We start from the raw sequence: 21,102 nt of genomic DNA on the forward strand, positions 1-21,102 counted from the left end.
GTGTTGTTCTATGAAGAGAGGAGAACCTTGCAGAAGGACAACCATCTCTGCAGCACTCCACAAATCAGGTCTGTTTGGTAGAGTGGCCAGACGGAAGCCACTCCTCAGTAAAAAGCACTTGACAGCTCGCCTGGAGTTTGCAAAAAGGCACCTGAAGGACTCTCAGACCATGAGAAACAACATTCTTTGGTCTGATGAAACAAAGATTGAACTATTTGGCCTGAATGCCAAGCGTCATGTCTGGAGGAAACCAGGCACTGCTCATCACCTGGCCAATACCATCCCTACAGTGAAGCATGGTGGTGGCAGCATCATGCTGTGGGGATGTTTTTCAGCAGGAGGAACTGGGAGACTAGTCAGGATTGAGGGAAAGATGAATGCAGCAATGTACAGAGACATCCTCGATGAAAACATGCTCCAGCGCGCTCTGGACCTCAGACTGGGGCGACGGTTCATCTTCCAACAGGACAACGACCTGAAGCACACAGCCAAGATAACAAAGGAGTGGCTTCGGGGCAACTCTGTGAATGTCCTTGAGTGGTCCAGCCAGAGCCCTGACTTGAACCCGATTGAACGTCTCTGGAGAGATCTGAAAATGGCTGTGCACCGACGCTCCCCATCCAACCTGATGTAACTTGAGAGGTTCTGCAAAGAAGAATGGGAGAAACTGCCCAGAAATAGGTGTGCCGAGCTTGTGGAATCATACCCAAGAAGACTTGAGGCTGTAATTCCTGCCAAAGGTGCTTCAACAAAGTATTGAGCAAAGGCTGTGAATACTTATGTACATGTTATGTTTTCGTTCTTTATTTTTAATAAATTTGCAAAAATTTGCAAAAAACAGTTTTCACTTTGTCATTATGGGTTGTTGTGTGTAGAATGTTGAGGAAAATAATTAATTTAATCCATTTTGGAATAAGGCTGTAACATAACAAAATGTGGAAAAAGTGAAGCGCTGTGAATACTTTCCGGATGCACTGTACAACAGGCTTGTTGCATTATGTCCTGTTTTGTTTTTGTCAGTTGTTTGTATATTCAATCTTTTATCCTGGATCCTAAATTGATTTCTCCTTTGCCTCTGATTCACACAGTAATTAGTTGATTCCTGTGTGAATACCCTTTTGTGTTTAATGCTTTTTAGTCTATATGTGTCCTCTCATTACTCCGGGAACCGATTTATTGACGCCCTAAGTACTTTGCAACTTTGACACACCTTATAAATATAGAAATAACACTTTTTAGATATACGTAAACCATTTAATGACGGGCATTAACCTTGAACATTATGCTTCTATCGGCATTGAATGCCATCAGTGCATTGAAACAAATTATTGTAACAAAGTTGAGGACATTGTGTAAATGTTCACTATCTTGGTTACTAATTAGATGTCAAGCGTGAGAATAAATCTGTGCTGTTCCTTCCTAATTTACATATAGATGTTCAATGAGGGAAAATACATATCTTTTTATTACATTCCTCCCCTTGTCTCGTTTTAAGGCTCCTTATAGGATAGTCACAATTAGCAGACAGGGACTCTTCAGTTTTAACAGTTTAAAAAAAATCAAATAATTATAATCAAATAAATGTAGATGAGTAAAGTGCCCATTTCTGAAAAAGAATCCAGAGGCTCAGAAGACGTCAGACTATGTGTGAAGCAGCAGTAACTCTGTATTGCATCCTCCTCTGTACAGAAACACTGTACACTATATAATCCCATCAAACTATAACCACACATTTCTGGCACTGAGTCAACCCAATTAAACATTATCAGAATTATTTGGGACTATATAAGGAACTGTGTGTTATAGGGCCGCTGCGTTCCATTTGACAAACAAGAGAGGGAAATATTTCACTCTTTTTGTTATTTCAAATGGAAACGCCCCCGAGGCTTGTAGTCACACCATATGACTATTAAAATAGTTGTTGTTGCATATTTGTTAAAACCAATACCAGTGTATATATTTTTTAATTGTCAGAATTATTTGTAATAGTGTACAGAAGCTGTCAGAACTTCCTGATATTTTCAACTCAACATTACGCTGAAGCATATGTGAATTGAGTATAGGCCCAGCATACACCAACATAGACCAGTCATTTCTGCCTCAACCAGCCTTTCATGCATGCTCTTGTTTCCTGTTGGGTCCTGGTTTCTGCTCCTGATCTGTTATCTACCATACTAATGAGCACACATATGGATAGCTAGGGTGCATTGAGCTTGTAAATTACATAATCCAAGTCCTGGTGACGATTTATTAGTACACGACAAGGGAGGTATTTTCCCAAGCAATGTGTTTCTATGCTTTTCATATTCAAATCCCATAGCTCATTGAAGTAATATCCTAGTGAATCGGGAAGCCGTTGATGTGATGACGAGCTTGTCCTGAGAGAACAAAGATGTGTGGTGATTGTCTCCAGGTTGAAAGTTGAACCTTTCCAAATTTCCACAGGTCGCGCCACTGGGCAACTTTTGAGTCTTGAGTCGCAGCAGGAAGTGCCAAGATCTAGTTTTCAATGTGGCATGCTGTCGTTCCTCCAGTGAGTACTTGAGTGTGTCTGTTATTTGAACTTTGTCTCAGCAAAGTGTCTTCACCCTTCAACCAGTCAAGCGTTTGCGTTCTCATCCCAGTTTGGCCTTACTTGAATCTTTGAACAAACGGTGTGCTTGATGTAGCTCAACTCCCTCCATGAGAAAATAATAAGTGCTTAACTTACATTCGGCATGTGTAGAGAACCAAAATGTTTCTTCAAACTTCAGCTATAAACATGCAGATGAATCTCTATTTTCAGTCTTTCGCTCTGCTTTGTTATTGTTCCTTTCAGTATTCATGAGTGGATATTTTTCTTTCACAGAAGCAACAGAATCTCCCCCAAGACACTCTTGTATCCAGCATGTCTTTAACTGGCCTGCACACTATTTTATTAAAGCAACCTTTTCTCTTCATTAAATATTCACTGGCTCGAAAAAAATAAGTTTCAATTCCTATTGAAAAGATGTCAGATGTTCATTCGGCAAATCCCAGACTTTAAGATTATATACGGTATATATTTCTCTGGAAGAAATTTGGATTAATTTTGTTTTTGTAAGAGTGACACACATATTTATGTGTGGTGTGCCCCACAAGGCATTTGTGAAGAAGCTCTTTTTATTTAAGCTGGAAACGCAATGAGAGTATCAAATGTGTGCACTTTAGAATTCATAAATGTTCAAATGATCAAAAACTCAGGGCTTCAAATGATGAACTACAAGCTGACTCTGCTCTCAGCTTTGTTGAGTGTAGGAGTGTAAACAGAGGAGAGAGCCAGCCAAGCATCGTCGGTAAATAACTGTATTTAATTGGAACTTACAAATCGGATATTTTTATATGGTAGTTACGATGTGAATTATCTGAATCCAAACATGTATACAAACAATGTGCAAGCACACACACACACACACACACACAGACAGACAGACAGACAGACAGACAGACAGGAGGCACAATCTCTGTAAATGTGTATGATAGAAAATCAATGTGTGATGCAGAACACCAACAAGAACAATGTGGAGGGTTTTTATTTTAAACAATGCCTTTGTAATCTGCTTCTGAGGTGTTTTTTTTATAGTGAGAAGGTGCTACTGTGATGTTGCTGCAACAGCACTTCAAGAAAGACTGTGTGTGTGTCTTTGAAATATACCCCTGCATTTGAAGTCATGCACATATATTCTCTAACAACGTCACCTACAATAGATCAACCTGATATCATGAGAAGGCATAGCATAACATTCAAAGGATATTTCTTGTGTCATGATAATGAATGTTAGGCTTTTCTCGTGTCATCTTATGCCAGGCCGTGAAAAAACTAAACCACTTAGTTAGGTTTAGGGAACACTAAGTATGTAAATAAATTTAAATAATAAATAATGTAAGTACAGAAAACACACTTTAGGACATGAACATCAGTGTCCTGGTTGAATGACGTGTGTTTATTTGACCCATCCACCTCCCGTATCACTCACCTTAAGAAGTCCTTCTCACTTTATACTACGTCACTTACTCTGAGTAGCATATTCCTGCAGTAAAGACTACATGGCGTAAAATGACACGAAAAAGCAAGAGTGTTTTTTTATATCTCTAAATTACCTTCACGTTGTCTTTTCATTCATACACCATTTGGTGAGACAGGGCTTGGGAGACAATATTCACAACAGAGGACACACAGACTCAATTAGAGGAATAATTCGACATTTTTGGAAGCCTGCTTATTGACTTTATTGCTTAGAGATTGTGAATAAGATCGATACCACTCTAATGTCACATAAACAGTTAGCAACTATCTGGTGAACATAGTGGAGCATCTAGCAACTAAAGACTAAGATATTCCCTTTTGGATGGATCAAACTAAAAGTGTAAAGAGTGATTATTGGACTTGTATTTACCAGGTGGTCAGAAACACAAATCTAAATGAATACTTAACTGCTGGATGTGTAAATAAGCTGTGCCATATCAACTTAAAAGGTGATGATATGTCAATGTAGTGATAATATCTTGTTTCTGGTGGGCAACAAAAACAGTTATTAAAGGTTTAAGAATAAATTAAGCCTATAAATGCAATATGCAGTAAAAACTAGGAAATAAAAAGAGACAAAAATGAGAACAACAGCATAGTTGACCAATTAATTTGTATATGAACTATCAACCCACGCTGCAGTTAGCTGCCGCCTCATGTGTCTCTCAGACCAGCGAGTGAGGTCTGGGTTAGTTTGACTCGGTTTGATTCGGTGTTTATTATCAAGGTAAAATTCAAACGGCCCGGATCCAAATTTGAATAAAGCCTTTCTAAAAAATGTACAGATGTCAGACGCCCCTTTGTGTATATTTATTTAATCTATCAATCAGGAGAAAACTACCAGTTATATAGATTAGTCATTTATAATGGCTGTAGTAGCAATAATGAATGAAGTTTATTCATATACATTACATCCATTGAAATAATGTCTTATGATTCCAGATTAAGTGATTCTGCAAGAAAGTGGCCTTTCTAAACAGAGCATGTTTTGACAGAACACTGCATCACTGGTGTCACTTGTAACTCAATGAAGGGGCATTTAATTTATAACCATGCATTTATTTTCTAGAAATCTTCATGGCCTTGGCAGCAACAATATTGTTACATTTAGCTGTTGTTGTGGTTGTTTGTTGTTTCTCATAATAATTTGTGACGTTAGTTTGTCCTTCAGGCAGGAGAATGATCGTTAATACATTTATTTTCCACAAATGCATGCCAATGTGTGTGAGTGTACAAAGCATGTCACATTACTTGGGAATCCAATGCTATCACCAGAACTCAATTAGTAAGTACTGGTTTAAGGTACTGCTGGTGTGAACGATGTGAGCAAAACACAAAATATTATAAAATACTGGATTTTGCAATATCATCTCAAATGAGCTCAACGAAATCACACACCTGGATTCACTTCTCCTACTTTAAATTCCATTTGCTCTGAAACCTTCTTACTGCCTTTGTATTTCATTTGTATCAAACCACATGGGACTTCTGGAGAAGCCCAGCAGGAGGTGTTTTTCATTTCATCTAAAAGTGGATGCCAGTACAGAAGCATACATATTTTTTTATTTACTCTGGTTTTGTTATTTACCCTAGACAATACCGCTGTGATATTTTTTAGTTCATCTCAAAGCGGACACTGCTTAACCCAAATGACTCACTCACTGTCCATTGGCCTTGTTTCACATTCCAGACCAGATTGTAGTCTAGTTTGATTAGCTCTTCATGCACATTGGATGCAAATGGTTTATTATGCATTAGGCATTACATAAGCAAATCACTAAATCCAGTGAATGTAAATGATATGTACATCTGCACATTTATATAGGGTGCATAGTCTTATAATGTGCAAGCCTAAATTGCATTCACCAATGTTTTCCGAGATAATTGGAGCATTTCTGATTTCAGTGTTTCTCTCTCTGATCATTCCTGTGTTTTCTTTGAGATGAGTATCTCTGTGCACACACATGGTCAATCAAAGTTTATCAGAAAGCAATATGTATGAGAGAAAACACCAGTGAATTGCTCATTCAGCCTCTCTTCCGCACTGTCCTTTATGGGTCTCAGTCTATGATCTTGGAGACTATTTCCGATCTAAAATTCTAAGTGTTATTGATGCCATTGCCCACATTAAGGAAAAGTGGGTCTCTGGTAAGAGAAAAGCACCATGGAGAAATGTCATGCAAGTAAAAATGAATAAAAGAGAGCGTAGAAAATTGAATTCAGATGGCGAAAAACAAATCTTCCACTTCATTAGGAACTCTATTAAAGGGAGACATTGCATTTTTTATTCTGAACTAAGAAATGCAAGGTATTCCTTTTTTACTGACATTATTGCCAAAACTAATGATAAATGCATTAATTGCACTTTTTGACAAACTCTACCGTGTCAGTAGCCCCTGAACTTGTATCCACTAAGTAATGTAAGTTGTCTAATTGTCTGACAACATTCAGACAATTAGACAAACTATCTGCCCTTGGTTGAATTGTTATTGTACTGTCAGACTTTTGTATTTTATCACCCCTTTCTGTGTTTTCATATCATTCATGCTCCACTTTATAATTGTCTGTTGAAGTGCACTGAGTAAACTAAATGTTTTACTAGACACATTGATTAGTTTTTCCATCAAGTATTTGAATAACTAGTTTAAAGAGGAATCAAAGAGGAGTTTGCTCTTCTTAATTTAACTGTTGGGTCACAGCGACCTCTTGTGGTAGTTGTGTGTAAATATGACTTTTGTTTCAGAAAGAAACACACCACAACATATCTAAGACATATTATGATGACTGTTTGACATCTCTGACCGGTGGAGATTATTTCTACTTTTGGATAAATTACATGTACGACCACTCCTCCCCTGTTTGTAGTACAATAGGGGAAGAAATCATTCTAATAATTCTGTCTTTACAGGCTGACATATTAAATTGCTTTACAGTTAATGTCAGTATTCATCCTCCATGAGTCACACTGCTCAGCACACAAAACCAAACCTGCATAACTTTATTTTAAATTATAGTAGAAATACCAAAATAACCAAACATATGCCAGGCTAAGTTTTGGGGAAATATGTATAAATCTTTCCACAAGACATCAATAATATTTCCATTTGATGCAGTGGTGCCGCCATTCAAAAAGTTAAATGATAAAGTGTGTAAAGATGTCGTGAGATCGGATGCTTTTTCTTCACTTCATAGAACATTCCACCAATTATGCATCACACTCCTTCATCGATGCAGCAGTACCAGAGATATTGTCTTTTTTGTTCCGGGTCACATGACGTCACAGATTTCAGGCAGCTCCAAGATGTAGTACTCCAAGACCTGTAAACAGACATTGATGTTTAAAATGTGTGCAGAAAAATAGTTAATTGTTATGTCAGGGATTTAATTTGAGATTATTAGATTGATAGTTACCATGTTGTCTATGAGCATAATAATAGTGATGATAATGAAGAAAGACTGATCAGTTCGCTGCTGGCTCTGTCCTGTTGGGCTCTTCCTTTGATGTCTGTGGACTCAATGCCACATGGCACAGCAGTGAAGAGATACTATCTACTAACTTGACACCACCACCACCTGTGCCGGGTAGTCAGATGGACATTGCGAAAGTGTGTGATAGATTGATGTGAGTGTGGATATCCACATAAAATGAAACTGAGACTGGCATGTCCCTGCAACCCTGCTTCAAGGAAGAAGAAACACATTTGGTTTGGCAAAGAAACTGTTGAAAAGCTCCAAGAGGACACTCATCGAAATGATGTATTGCTGCACTAGATTCTACCCCCCTCATGAGCTTCATAATTGTTATCCAAGCAGTACGGTTACATTATGTATCCTATGTGTTTGGTTCACAAGCAAAGGTAGGATGATGTCAACAATCTAAATATATCCTGTTTCGTTACATGATATCTTCAAGTGAGGTGACCTCATAACATGAAAAAAGTAACTCCATTTATAGATTTCTGGGAAAGCATTATATGCTCTTGGTGTCCTTCCATATAAGAATGCATTGTCCCTTTAAAGATACAATACAGAATCCAGATAAATTAATCTGTCGCTCCCTGGAAGTATCTTAAAAATATGTGCATACATTCAGAAAACGCACATTGGATTAACTGACTTCATTTACTTTCTAAAATCATTTACTCATACAGAACACAACAGGCACACTAAAACACAAAATGAGCAGGAAGTAAGGTAAACAATCTGAAAATCAAGAGCTTTCAAACCCCAAATATGTGAAGAGGCAGCCTATTTACAGCCAATACACTTATATATAGTTTAAAGAGATGAATCATGTTTATGTGCATTACTTTCTTTGTGACTTGGGGGTGACCCAAGTTAATGATTTGCGTGCAATTCTTCCCATCAATCCCTGTCAAGTGCTCTTGCACACCAGCTGCATACCATTACTGAGATGGCTCACATTGTGACTGCATGAGGTAATGAGAGCAACTTGTTTGAGTGTACTACACATGTACAAAATATCTAGCCTAGTTGAAGCCACAGGTGGTGCTGAGTGTCGTCTATGTGCACGATGCTGAGGGATGATAAAGACACAGGTCAGCATCAACTACATAGCCTTACATGTACCCTCTACCCTTTTGTTTCTCCCAGAAGGACCAACTTGAACAAGGTGTACTATCCTGTTACAACAACACCTAGATCAGTGATGTTACATAGGGGCAAATGCCACTGTTATTATGTACTACTGAGATGATAAGTCTGACATTACATTACGATTTGGGGATAAGTATATATTCTAATGATGAGTTAAATCATCAATTGCAACGTAACAACTACATTGCACCACTTGAAAAAAATAAATAATAATAATATAACTTTAAAATGTGCAGAATTGCTAAATACTGCTGCATATTGTCCAGGGGAGCTTAATGACAGAAAGATATAGGTCCTTCTGTGGCACCTATTCAGTCATGGCATAGCCATTCCTTTGCCATATTTAGAAAATGTCTTACATGGTTACCTAATGCACCTTGTGACACTGGTACAAGGTTACCCACGACCCATACATCTTATAACTGCAATGCTACTTTACACATTTTAAAGTTAACTTTAAGTTTGTCAAAGCATATTTTTTCATATTTATGTTCAGTCAATTAGTTCTTACAGAAAACATGCATAAAACAACAAGTGAGGCCGCTGTGGAAATCAGTCAAACAAGTGTGCATCACACAGCTGAAGAGAAAACATAATGTGGCTCTAAAAATGGTTGAATGGACCTTTATTTCAATGATGTGTTTGTAATCAACATTGACCAGGTGCTTGTGTTCGCTCCACAGCTGATGAAAGATGTAGTAATCTACTGGTTCTACAGTGGGTGATTCTGTCATTGAGAGAACAATTGAAAGATGCAAGAGAACTCTGCAGAGATTCAATAAGCAGGTGCATTCTCCTGACCATCCTGCACTAGATAGTTGTGGTGATCTCTTTTGAGATCTTCTGTGTTTGAGAGCAACTAAAAATCAACTCTGGATTGCTCTCTTTGCTTCATTCCCAGTTGCACCTCCTCACGACCTTTGGATGCTTGCTTGAGATGAACCATAAAATACATTGCATTGCTAATAAATTAAGCTTGACAGTCATTGCCATTTCAAAGAGTATATGCTTTCACTGCAGTCCCGCTGCATGAGACATATCTAATTAGAGATCAATAAAGAGATTTATTTTACAGAGTGTTTTGTGTGTTACACCAAAGTCCCATTATTCAGCACGAGGAGTGAAAATGGAACAAGTTCAATCCCAGTGTGACGAACAGGGCGCTTTGCAGAGGTGTTGAAAGATGAGTTAGTAGTGAGTGGTGGTGGAGGTGGTGCCATGCAGATGCCTGTCCCCATCGATGCATTGGAAAAGTGACATCAACAATGGCTCAATGGTGAAAATGGCTCATTGATGACCAGGGGAGGGCTACGCTGTGTATATAAAGGAGAGAACCATTCCTCGCACTAAAGACTGATCAACAAGTTTGACTCCTTTGCCACACTGATACAGAACTATCTCAACAAAACCTGCTGTACTTTTTCTTGGATAAGGACAGAAAATCTGGTAAGAATGACATAACAGTGGATCAGTAGTTGAATATATCATTGTACAATTGGATATGATAAAACATGTAAAAGTGTTATATTATGAGACAATACTCTTTTTTTTTTCTAACCACTTTTTTACTTCTCTCGTTTCAGTTATACAACATGTTTACATTGAGGTATTTGGAAACCTTGGTTCTGATAGTCTTCCTCGCCAGTTTACATCTAGAGGCTAAACCACTGAGGTAAATTCTGTTTTTAGTTTGTATATTAACTCTGAGAAATGACATTATCATTCTTATTTTTACTTTGCAGTGAAAATAACTAATTGAAAAATGAATCATTATAATAAAAAAAATGAATTGATGATGGACGTCTTCCTTGTGGCATTTTCTATTTATACAGAAAGAGAACCATCAGTGAGGTTCAGCTTATGCACAACGTTCGGGAACACAAACAAGTGGGAGACAGACAGGACTGGCTTCAGGAAAGGTTAAAGGACATAATTGTTGCCAGCGTCAAACCACAACATGGACAATCAGGGAATACTAAAAATATTTTCCCGAACGATGTTCTTAGCTCAAATATGCGCAAAAGTTGAATACAATATTTGTTAGCTTTTATCTTACCAAACAGATAAATGTGAGGGTCTCAAAGTGTTATTTTGTATGTTTGTCTTTCTATTGTTTATCTATTTATTTCTGTTTTTAACCATTACTTTGTTCATTTCATTAATGTTTTATATGAATGTTGTTTCTTTTAATTATATTCTTAAATGTGTATGTTAAATATTTAAATTACCTTTTAGTTTCATTAATTTGTTTACATTATTTTGCATTTTGGATGAAAAAGTCTTCATTCACAGGTTTAAAAAAAAGTTCAATATTAATTTGTACTCTCCTGTTTGGACTACAGGTGTCAAAATTAACTATTAAAAATACATGTTTACTCTGTAATGTAATGTAAATACGGACCAACTACTGTAAACAGCTAGTCTTACACTGAATGTATTGTTTCACTTGTACATTATAGGCATCCTCTCATGGAATTACTTTTTTGAAAGGTAAAGATTTGTTTGTTTTCTAGACCTGATTGGCACAACCTTTTTTACTTGTAGCCTTTGCTTGAGTCGGGTTGTTGTCTTCTCTTCTGTTTCCTGATTTTGACTATAAATTTCACAAAATTATGTCTCACAGAATTTTTTTTTAATTCACTCATCTCACTCTTTGACATTATCATATACAAATATCATTGTTGTTTCTCCCCAAAAGTTAATTCACTCCCCAACAAGTCATTCATTGTGTCCATTCATGAGCTGGATCCTGAAAAAACTCAATTCAGATGCTTATTGGGTCAAAATTCTCTGGAGTATTTATGTCATCTTGTCTCGTCTTGCATTGCATACAAATAACATAATAACATAGCATATTACAACATTTCATGTCTGAATTAATACATTTAAATGACAATTATTTCCACTGTGCATCCTGATAAATAATTTGAAGTTTTCCTTATTCTTTTAGTTATCTGTAACATCTACTCAAATTTAAAACTCTGTTAGCTTTTCCTCATTTTGTATTTGTAAGAACATATTATGTCTCGTAATGTTTGATAAAAACAACCAAGATCTGATGATGTAACAGTTGAAACTAATACTAAATACTTGTCTTTCCATCGTCTCATATATAGTGTACAATGGTCAACTCCAGTCTTTACTTGTTTCTACCTTAGTTGTAATATATATTTTTTTATTTTATGTCCATCTGTATTACTGTTTAAATTCTCCCAATAAATAGTTTTATGGTGTTTAAATTGTAACGCAATACTTTAATTATCTCTGATGGTGATTTTGCTTCAGACCAAGTGTTTGACACCAATCGTACATCAAAGACTATCAGCTCCTCGTTCAACCTTTAACAATCGAGCCCACATTCAGTATAAAAGCAATGTCATCTGTTACTCCGTTTTACACAATGAATAACAATGTTACAACTGGTGAATCTAGCAAAAAGAATAAACGTTATCTGTTTGTAGCCCTTGTGATTATTTAATTTGTCTACTTTATAATGTCCCCCTGTTTCATTTCCTTCTCTATGACTGTTTATACTTTAGGTGTTATGTTTATTTCCTCTTGTGTTTATCTTTTACACGCATGTGTCTGTGCGTACCATAGGTGCTTTAAAAAAAACAGAAAGAAGAAAAGAAAGATATCGCACACGCACGCAACGTCGCGCGAGATCTCAATACCATTCCTTTTTAGGAAATAATACAAAATCGTCCTGACATCGGTTGAAAACAAATCAATGACCTTCAAAACATTTTCATTTTCAAATAAAATTCACTTTTCAGACAAGGCATTAGCAAGTTAACAAGTTAAACAATAGGCAACAGCTGTGCTTTCTAGCTTCGCGTGCGTCACTACGTCACTGCGTCACGTCGAACGTCAGTGTTTTGAAAGGAGATGGCTCGTTAGCTGGTGAGAGATTGGGATTACTCTACAGCGGAAAACGTAGCCAACCAGGTAGCTATTCTTTATATGTTTGCATAGCCGTCCTGGAATATGACAGTCTCCGGTCAGTACTGTTCAAATAACGTTACTAGCCACACAGGTGTCCCATAATATTACGTTACTAGGGTCGGACCGCACTGCTAGCAACGTCAGCTAATGTTAGCTAGCTAGCTTGGTACACTAACGCAGCAAACTAACGTTAGCTAACCTGCTCGTAGGCTGACTCAGCATGAGAGCAACGTGGACACGAGTTGTTTCTGAGATGTATACAACTCACCTTACTAATTTACCAGAGCGATGTTTCACGACAACCTTAATCACCCAGGTTCATTTACGTTGAAGTCGACACTACACGTAAACGCATTGGCTGAAAGCTGCGAACCCGTGGTTTGTTAGGAGCTGATCTGGGGATCGAACTGACTTGTTGATTTCGCCATTAACCCAGATTATGAACGGTGAAAGATCCAGACCAGACTCCCCCTGTATGGGTGATGGCAGCACGACTGCAGTCATATGACAGTAACTCCAGTGACACCGAAAACTGGGAACGAAACGCAACCAGTCGACCTCGCACACTCTGCAAGCACTTGAGGTGAGCAGCTGGACATCTGTCAGACCTGCTGGGAAGTGGTCATGGCAGCAATGTAGTTTAACTCACTGGTCGGAGACAGGATGATGCTGGATTATAGATTAGTTAAATTGTGTTACTTGAAATGATAATATGGTATTTAAGTAACAAGTATTAGTCATTGCCCAGTTATTTAAAATATGCCAGATGATAATCATACAATATCTGTCAATCAGATTAGTTATGTGTATACTGTTCATGACTTTTGTTTTCTGAAAACTCACTGGATTACGCAAAAACAGAAATTTCCATTTGGTTGATTTATTTGTATGTAGTGGGTCAGATGAGTTTATATAAGGTTGACTTTATATGAACATACTCTGCAATTACACATATCATGAGGGAAGATTAAATCCAGAATACCAACCCCTACCCACAGGGATGACAGCGTCATGCTTTAAGAAATTCTGTGAAAGTCAATATATTGTAAGAAGATTATGTACAATATGTCATAATGTCTGTGTAACTGATGAGGGACCTGTTCTGAATGGCAATGCTATATAGTATAATATTAATGATAATAAAAGCAGCAATGATATCAGGGATAGTATTGTGACTAATAATAATAATGATGGTAGCAGTGAGTGTCAGCAGGGCCATGGCAGGAGGCAAGACCACGGTCAAGGTATAACCATGATCCATGGAAACATGCGAGGTGAGAAAGTACAAAGAAGAAGAAAAGTGTGTAATGTGTATTAATGGGCCATCATTCATACAGAAGGAGAGAGATGCTGCTTTACTCGCGGGAGTTTGCTCGCTCGACTATTTGTGGTTTTTCCGCTTCATTTGCGCCAGAGAGGGGTGTGCCTTATTTCCGTGGCTTTACTTCGTGGAAACTGTTATCATTTCCGCCATCCACCATGAAAGAAATAACCACTAGTTCTGCTTTATACTTGTTGTGGAAATCCCACAAACGTCAGAACATCTAACAACCTCGTTTCAGGATTCATCGTTTACATTGAGATCAATCTGATAAATAGGACTTAAACCAGGCTAGTGTGGTTCCTTTAATGCCAAACAAATGTCCTAGTCTCTGTAATAGGATGTGACATGGTGTTGAATGCAGCACTAAGGTCTAACAAGGCAAGTACGGAGACAAGTCCTTTGTCTGATGCAATTAGAAGGTCATTATTCATTTTCACCTGTGCTGTGGTGTTTTCTAAATCTGACTGAAATCCTTAGCTTAACTATTTTTTTTTTTAGAAAGGCACACAACTGATTTGTAACTGCTTTCTCAAAGATCTTAGAGAGAAAGGGGCGGTTAGAGGTTGGTCTATATAGTCCCTCTGGATCAAGACTGAGTTTTCTTAAGAAGAGGTTTAATTACAGCTACTTTTGAAGGACTGAGGTACATTGCCTGTTATTTGATCAAAATCTGAATAATGGGGTCTAAGAGACAGGTAGAAGGTTTAGATGCAGAAATTGTTGAAGTCAATTGGTCAAGGCTGATGGAAGAAAATACATCTAAATATATGTCAGGGTTTACAGCTGTTTGTTCACCAAAGTGTGGTACATTTGACAACTTTAATCACAATAGACTAGAGATGAAGTCATGTGCGAAATACATCATGTCTACACTTCGTGGACACACATGTGCATGTTCCGCTTTGTATAAAAGTATTCATGGAAGCCACCCCATCCAGGCAATAAATACTATGTGTTAGACAGAATAGCATGTAAAACACACAAAAAAACAGTCCGTACACTAGATTACATATAGATAAATAGGACTACATCCCCGTTTTCTTTTTTTCTCATCACATGACGTGATGGTTCATGCATGATGCTTTAGGATGGTGATATTTGTATATGATGTATTTATCAATGTATTTCTATTATGTATTGTGCCCAAGGGAGGCTAATAGGACCAGGTGACCTGTGAGGTGCTCTTTCTCATGGCCTGGCCTAGTGTGCAAGTGTTGGTGTGTATTTCAATTCCCGACTGGAGCTAGAAACTAGAAATGTCACTGGTTGTAGTCATTTAAATGTTCCACTTTGTGTCAGTTATATCCAGCAAGGACCACTATGTGTTTATCTGAAACAACATGGTTAGTTTTAGTGCTAAGAGTATTTCTCTCTACTGTAGTAGCCCATATCTAATTTATAGCTCTGGTTACTCATAACCGGCAAGGTCCTTTTCCTAGAGCAAATCTGTTTAGCCTTTTTGCTTTAGAAGGAACTATAGAAAGGCATTTATGATGTAAGGATAGAGTGGGCAGGAAGAGGTGTGCGTTTCAGCTCACGTCATGGGGGGTGGACTGTTGGCCTGTGGTTGGTTGGTCAGTTAGTACTGACTGCAAATGTTTACCCTGCAGCCGTACTTGTCACCTTTTCCCTTTCTCCCTTTGATAAAACCAATAACTTGTGGACTGTTGATTTTTCTTTAAGTAAGCACATTTGACCTGTCAGAAACACATTTTAAAAGAAGAGTTATAAATCGCATGATCCTACATCTCCTGTTTTTTTTACAATCTTTTTACACTTGACTGTCTACTTTCATCTGTAATTGGGATTACAAGGTTTGATGACACACTTCTACTGTGATCTAAAGCTCAGGTATCTCTAATATTGGTTTTGTATTAGATTCAAAAGTGGCTTGGCTGTATTCAAAGTCTCTGCGTATTACTCTTATTACAAACTTTCAAAATTTGTTAAGATATGTTTTAAGGTCCTAAATTGAAGGCACATATGTTAATAATAATCATTTACAGTCCCTTAACTGTTGAGAATACCAGGCGATGAAGATAAACAGTGACAACCCTGTTAAAGTGTAAATGCCTTTATCCCATGTTCTGGCAGATGTGGTGTTTATCATACAGTCATGTGCATAAACATCTGTACAATCTTTGTCATAATGTACAACCTGGCTTGAGAAAGAGAAAGGAATGTTAATTATGCTTTTGTTTTTTAGAAGAAGCAGTCACGCCAGAGCATCTAGAGTGGAGGCAGAACTGAGGAAGATGAGCATGCATGGTGCCAGTGGAGGTTGTGACCGCTCACGTGACCGCCGCCGCTCCAGCGATCGCTCCAGAGACTCTTCACATGAGAGAGACGGCCAGCTCACCCCCTGCATTCGCAACGTCACCTCACCCACCCGCCAACACAACAGTGGTGAGTGTGTAGGGAAAGAATAGAGGACTTATATGGATATCATGTTAGAGGTCCACTGCTTCTGGCAGCTACTGTTGAGAACAGCTGACTGCATTTATCAACTTCCAGCTCAGACATGGTTTATCTCTAGAATTTCTGTCTGTGAATGGATCAAGTCAACAGTAATCTACCTGTTTGTGTTCATACCAAGATGGCTTGTAGTCTGATTTTCTGTAAACAGAAGACATGTTTGTTGGTTGGTTATTTTAGAGCAGATATTACTAATAGTGGACCTCTACTAAAGATGGATACCAAAAATGTAGAACGAAGAATGTTTCTCATGAATGCAGAAACCTTCAAATTAAGCTGCAAAATTATAGAAAATGTATGTCAAAAATGATGTCTGAACACATTTCTGATGTGATGTTTGCCCTGAGGTTCATGTCCTAAATTAAAAGGGGAAACAGTCCTTTGTGAGTAATTGCTCTGCTTGTTTGTATGCAGAGCGAGATGGTGGCTCGTCATCAAGGCCTAGTAGCCCGCGGCCTCAGAGGGTCTCTCCCAGCGGCTCCAGCAGCAGCGGGGTGTTGAGCAGTCGCAACAGCAGCCTGTCAAGTACTGAAGGCACCTTCAAGAGCTTGGGAGTTGGAGAGATGATTTTTGTCTACGAGAATCCCAAGGAGGCGGTAGCGGGTGCCACTGTGGGAAACCGTAATATTCGGACCTCAGAAAGAGTCACTCTGATTGTTGACAACACACGCTTTGTAGTAGATCCTTCCATCTTCACTGCACAACCCAATACCATGTTGGGCAGGTACAGTAGACTTTGACATTATTATCTGTCATTACTCATTATCGCCTCAATAACTGAAAGTATTTAATTTATCAGTAATGTATAAATATATGTATATGCATACATGTCGGTATAAATGTGCTATTCCTATTGTCTGTGATTCAGAGAATAAAACAAAGTCTTTATTTCAGAATGTTTGGCTCTGGAAGAGAGCATAATTTCACACGGCCCAACGAGAAGGGCGAGTACGAGGTGGCTGAGGGCATTAGCTCAACAGTTTTCCGAGCAATTCTGGTCAGTTTCTCTCCAAGATTTTCTCTGTTTGTATCAGCGCCCTTGCTGGGACCACACCCATCTTTGATCTCAACCGACATTTCTCAATGACATACCTGTAAAGTTGACTGCTTCTTGCTAGATTGTGAAGCTATTGCATTGACAAAATATCTCCAAATACAGATATATATATATATATATATATATATATATATATCTGCATGGCAATAAAGCTAGATGCATCTAAGAAGTACTGAGAACTGATCGTATATGTTAGTACTATTATTAGACTAAACGCAGCTAAGGTAGATGAGTGAGTGATACAATAATTACTGGAAAAGATGCTGCTGGTGAATTCTTAGAAAAGATGAGGTAGATAATGATTAAATGAGGGAGCACTTTATTGTCACAATCTTCTGAAATTTGATCACAAACCAAAAGAAACGTACATTAAGCTGCACTACATTATTACAAATGGACAGCTGCAGTATATTTAATTGAATTGCTTGACATTTAGTATCACACATGCATACAACATGTTAACAGTCTTAAAGCAGATCACTAATTTCCTGGCTAACTGCGTGCTACCCTCGACCTACTGAGAACTCATCTTGTTACTGTTTGACAGATTGAGTAATGAATGAGTTTAACCTGTGAAGCTCTCAACATCTATTAGATGGCAAAACACTTGACCAAAGTAAGATAGTGTTACAAAGTGTTTTATTGAAAGCTTTGAGTGTTTACATTTTAGCACCAACTTGATTCATTTACGTATGTTTTGTATTATGAGCTAATGGAGTAGCACTGTTTGAAATGACATCCTTTTATGTGATTTCTGTCTAATTTACAGGATTACTACAAATCTGGGATAATCCGCTGTCCTGATGGAATCTCTATCCCTGAGTTGCGGGAGGCGTGTGACTATCTATGCATCTCCTTCGATTATAGCACCATCAAATGCAGAGACCTCAGTGAGTATTTTGTCTGGGGCATTGTAACTGTTAATGTTACCTGTGAACAGTGGAAGTTTGAGTCGGCGTTAAAAAGAGACACAAGGCTGCCTTGACACTTTGTTCCTCTAAAGCCTTACACAACAGAAAACATGTTGCGTAGAAAAGAAAGTTCATAATCATGAATGTGTTCTATTGTAGGTAGAACCTCGATTTTGAGGTTTTTATTTATTTTTTTACACAAGTTCAACTCATGGTGGGGAGTTATGAGATCCAGTATTTAATGGTTTACATCTTCTAACTGATACAATCTCCTTTGTTATCAGGTGCCCTGATGCATGAGCTGTCCAATGATGGAGCTCGGCGGCAATTTGAGTTTTACCTGGAGGAGATGGTACTGCCTTTGATGGTGGCCAGTGCTCAGAGCGGAGAGAGGGAATGTCACATTGTAGTCCTTACTGATGATGATGTGGTTGACTGGGATGAAGAATATCCACCGCAGATGGGAGAAGAGTATTCACAGAGTAAGTACACACAAATACACAAGCCAGGCACACAGGTCTGGATGTGCACAAAAGACTGATATGTGATTATGACATTTGTTGTGGTTTTTCTCTTTGCAGTCATCTACAGCACAAAACTGTACAGATTTTTCAAGTATATTGAGAACCGAGATGTTGCCAAATCAGTTTTAAAGGATAGAGGTTTAAAGAAAATAAGACTGGGCATTGAAGGTAAGTTGAACTTTCAAATAGTAAATAGTTAATGGGGTACTACGGACAAAGAAAAAACATGCATACATGACAGATCTGTTTGAGTTTGGCAGGGAAACTATTAATGTGGATTAAAAAAAAGGAAGCAGATAGTTGGTTATTGTCTGACCAAAATGAATAAAAAGCAAAGTGATATGGAAGAAGTCAAACATTCAAATTGATATGATTGTAGTAATCCTGGCCAGTCATCAACCACCCTTTTTAAAATTAAAAGAAAATATTCCTACAATGTAATCGATCAAATCACACTTCAGTATACTCTATACTATTAATGTTAATTATACTAATATAATATTCTAGGCTATTAATCCGCTGTCTGCTTTATTATATTAACCTTTAAAATTTCTAAGCCCTGAAACATCACTGGCGTGTTGACCACTTCACTTACTGGTCAAGTAGCTCTTGCCCCATCATTCTGGTGTTTTTGTCTTCCAGGTGAGCAGGACTGGTTTACAAAAACTGAGCTGATGATTTGTCCACACTGTTCCTTTGGCAGGTTACCCTACATATAAAGAGAAAGTGAAAAAACGACCAGGAGGGCGTCCAGAGGTCATTTACAACTACGTCCAGAGGCCCTTCATCCGCATGTCCTGGGAAAAGGAAGAGGGTAAAAGCCGTCACGTGGACTTCCAGTGTGTCAAGTCCAAGTCCATCACTAACCTGGCAGCAGCAGCAGCCGACATCCCCCAGGACCAGCTGGTGGCGATGCACCCTGGCCCCCAAGTGGATGAACTGGACATCCTACCTAATCACCCACCCGGTGGGAATCACTACAGCAACAACTACAACAACGAGCCTGACCCTGATGCACCTTCACCTGCTGTCTGAGGACACACTGGTCCTCTTTCAATGCCTCTGCCCCTCTCCTATTCCTCTAGTCCCTCCCCCAGCATGCTGCAGCATGGAGGGCCAGGGGCACCATAACCATATTGCCTTGACACCTCCTTTGCAGCCTTAGAGCCTCAAGAACCTGGTTGACTGTAGAAAAAGAAGCATGAGGGACTTAAGACTGGTAGAAGTTCAACATTATTTTTGTTTTTTACTTGACCAAAGGAATTTATTTTTCTGTTTGGGGAAAAAAAGATATGTAAAACACTTATTAACATTATTATTTACAATGTTATTGTATTTGATGGTTTTGGCAGAGCACTCATGTGGTGTCACTGTTTTTTTCACAGGGTTTTATTTTACTGATAATATTGATTTTGATTGTCTTGGGTGGCCTAAATACTAAATGTGCTTTGGGGAAAATATGACTTTCTGGTCATGGAAAAAAAAACTGTTATCACCGCATAGTGTCATGATCTCTGGTTCAACTCCTCTCAGTAGTCTTTGAATCTTGTAATTGGTTATGTATTTATTGGCTGGATCTGAAATGTGATGTTATGCTCTTCCCCTCAGCCAAGATATTAAGCAGAGCACAGGCTGTTGTGGTCAAAATATTTTTGTGCAAAGCTTGAAATTGTTGTTAAAAAATAAAACGTAAAATCATCAAATAAAGACATCAAAATCATTTTTTTGTCTAATGAATCCTTATTCGAAAACCTGCCTGTAGTTTCAGTAACACCTGTCCCAAGACTGATCACATCGATGTGGTGAATAGGAGAGAAAGTAAATTGACGGACCAGAGAAGTGTTTGTGATAACTATAGCCTTTATAACACACCATAGCCATTCTACCTTGAACCAATCAAGTCTGGCTCCAGCTAATGACTGGACAGGAGATCCTAAAGAGGATCCCTCTTAAGAGTCTACACTTTCTATTGTAATTGGTTCCAGAACACATTTTGAAGAATGATAATTTACTTTAGTCATATTGTCAGATCTATAGCCCTATGAGTGGATCAGAGCTGTCAGCTGATCCCCACATGGTGCTGGGTTGGCTACGGTGGTGAAGGAAGTCAGTGGTCAGACATGCTGTTCCAATAGCAACACCTCCCTTTTGAGCCATGTCCTTTACTCGTTGGCTTCTTCATCCTCTGCTGCAGGTGTGTATGT

At 38.3% G+C, this 21,102-nt stretch overlaps 1 protein-coding gene across 6 annotated transcripts; it reads left to right on the plus strand.

Moving 5' to 3' along the window:
* Positions 1–12,383: 12,383 nt before the first annotated feature.
* On the plus strand, positions 12,384–20,618 carry btbd10b (BTB (POZ) domain containing 10b). Of its 6 annotated transcripts, none has more exons than XM_034527736.1 (9): positions 12,384–12,610; positions 13,044–13,190; positions 16,138–16,337; positions 16,821–17,130; positions 17,301–17,403; positions 18,233–18,353; positions 18,659–18,856; positions 18,956–19,066; positions 19,602–20,618. In XM_034527736.1, exons 2-9 carry the CDS (start codon positions 13,090–13,092, stop codon positions 19,931–19,933), a joined length of 1,476 nt encoding a protein of 491 aa, XP_034383627.1. In that variant the 5' UTR covers positions 12,384–12,610; positions 13,044–13,089; the 3' UTR covers positions 19,934–20,618. The 6 variants fall into 6 exon arrangements, with proteins under 6 accessions (XP_034383627.1, XP_034383636.1, XP_034383671.1 ...); XM_034527763.1 differs by lacking the exon at positions 12,384–12,610 and adding an exon at positions 13,808–13,881 and having other exon boundaries at positions 13,094–13,190; XM_034527755.1 differs by lacking the exon at positions 12,384–12,610 and adding an exon at positions 13,805–13,881 and having other exon boundaries at positions 13,111–13,190.
* Positions 20,619–21,102: the final 484 nt, after the last annotated feature.

Source organism: Cyclopterus lumpus, chromosome 3 (assembly GCF_009769545.1).
Source record: "Cyclopterus lumpus isolate fCycLum1 chromosome 3, fCycLum1.pri, whole genome shotgun sequence".
Taxonomy (NCBI): Eukaryota; Metazoa; Chordata; class Actinopteri; order Perciformes; family Cyclopteridae; genus Cyclopterus; species Cyclopterus lumpus.

Coding starts and splice junctions, on each gene's coding strand:
- btbd10b (XM_034527736.1), top strand. CDS start 13,090: ATGGCAGCACGACTGCAGTCATATGACAGTAACTCCAGTGACACCGAA. Junction 16,338..16,820: donor CACCCGCCAACACAACAGTG/GTGAGTGTGTAG, acceptor GTTTGTATGCAG/AGCGAGATGGTGGCTCGTCA. Junction 19,067..19,601: donor AATAAGACTGGGCATTGAAG/GTAAGTTGAACT, acceptor TTCCTTTGGCAG/GTTACCCTACATATAAAGAG.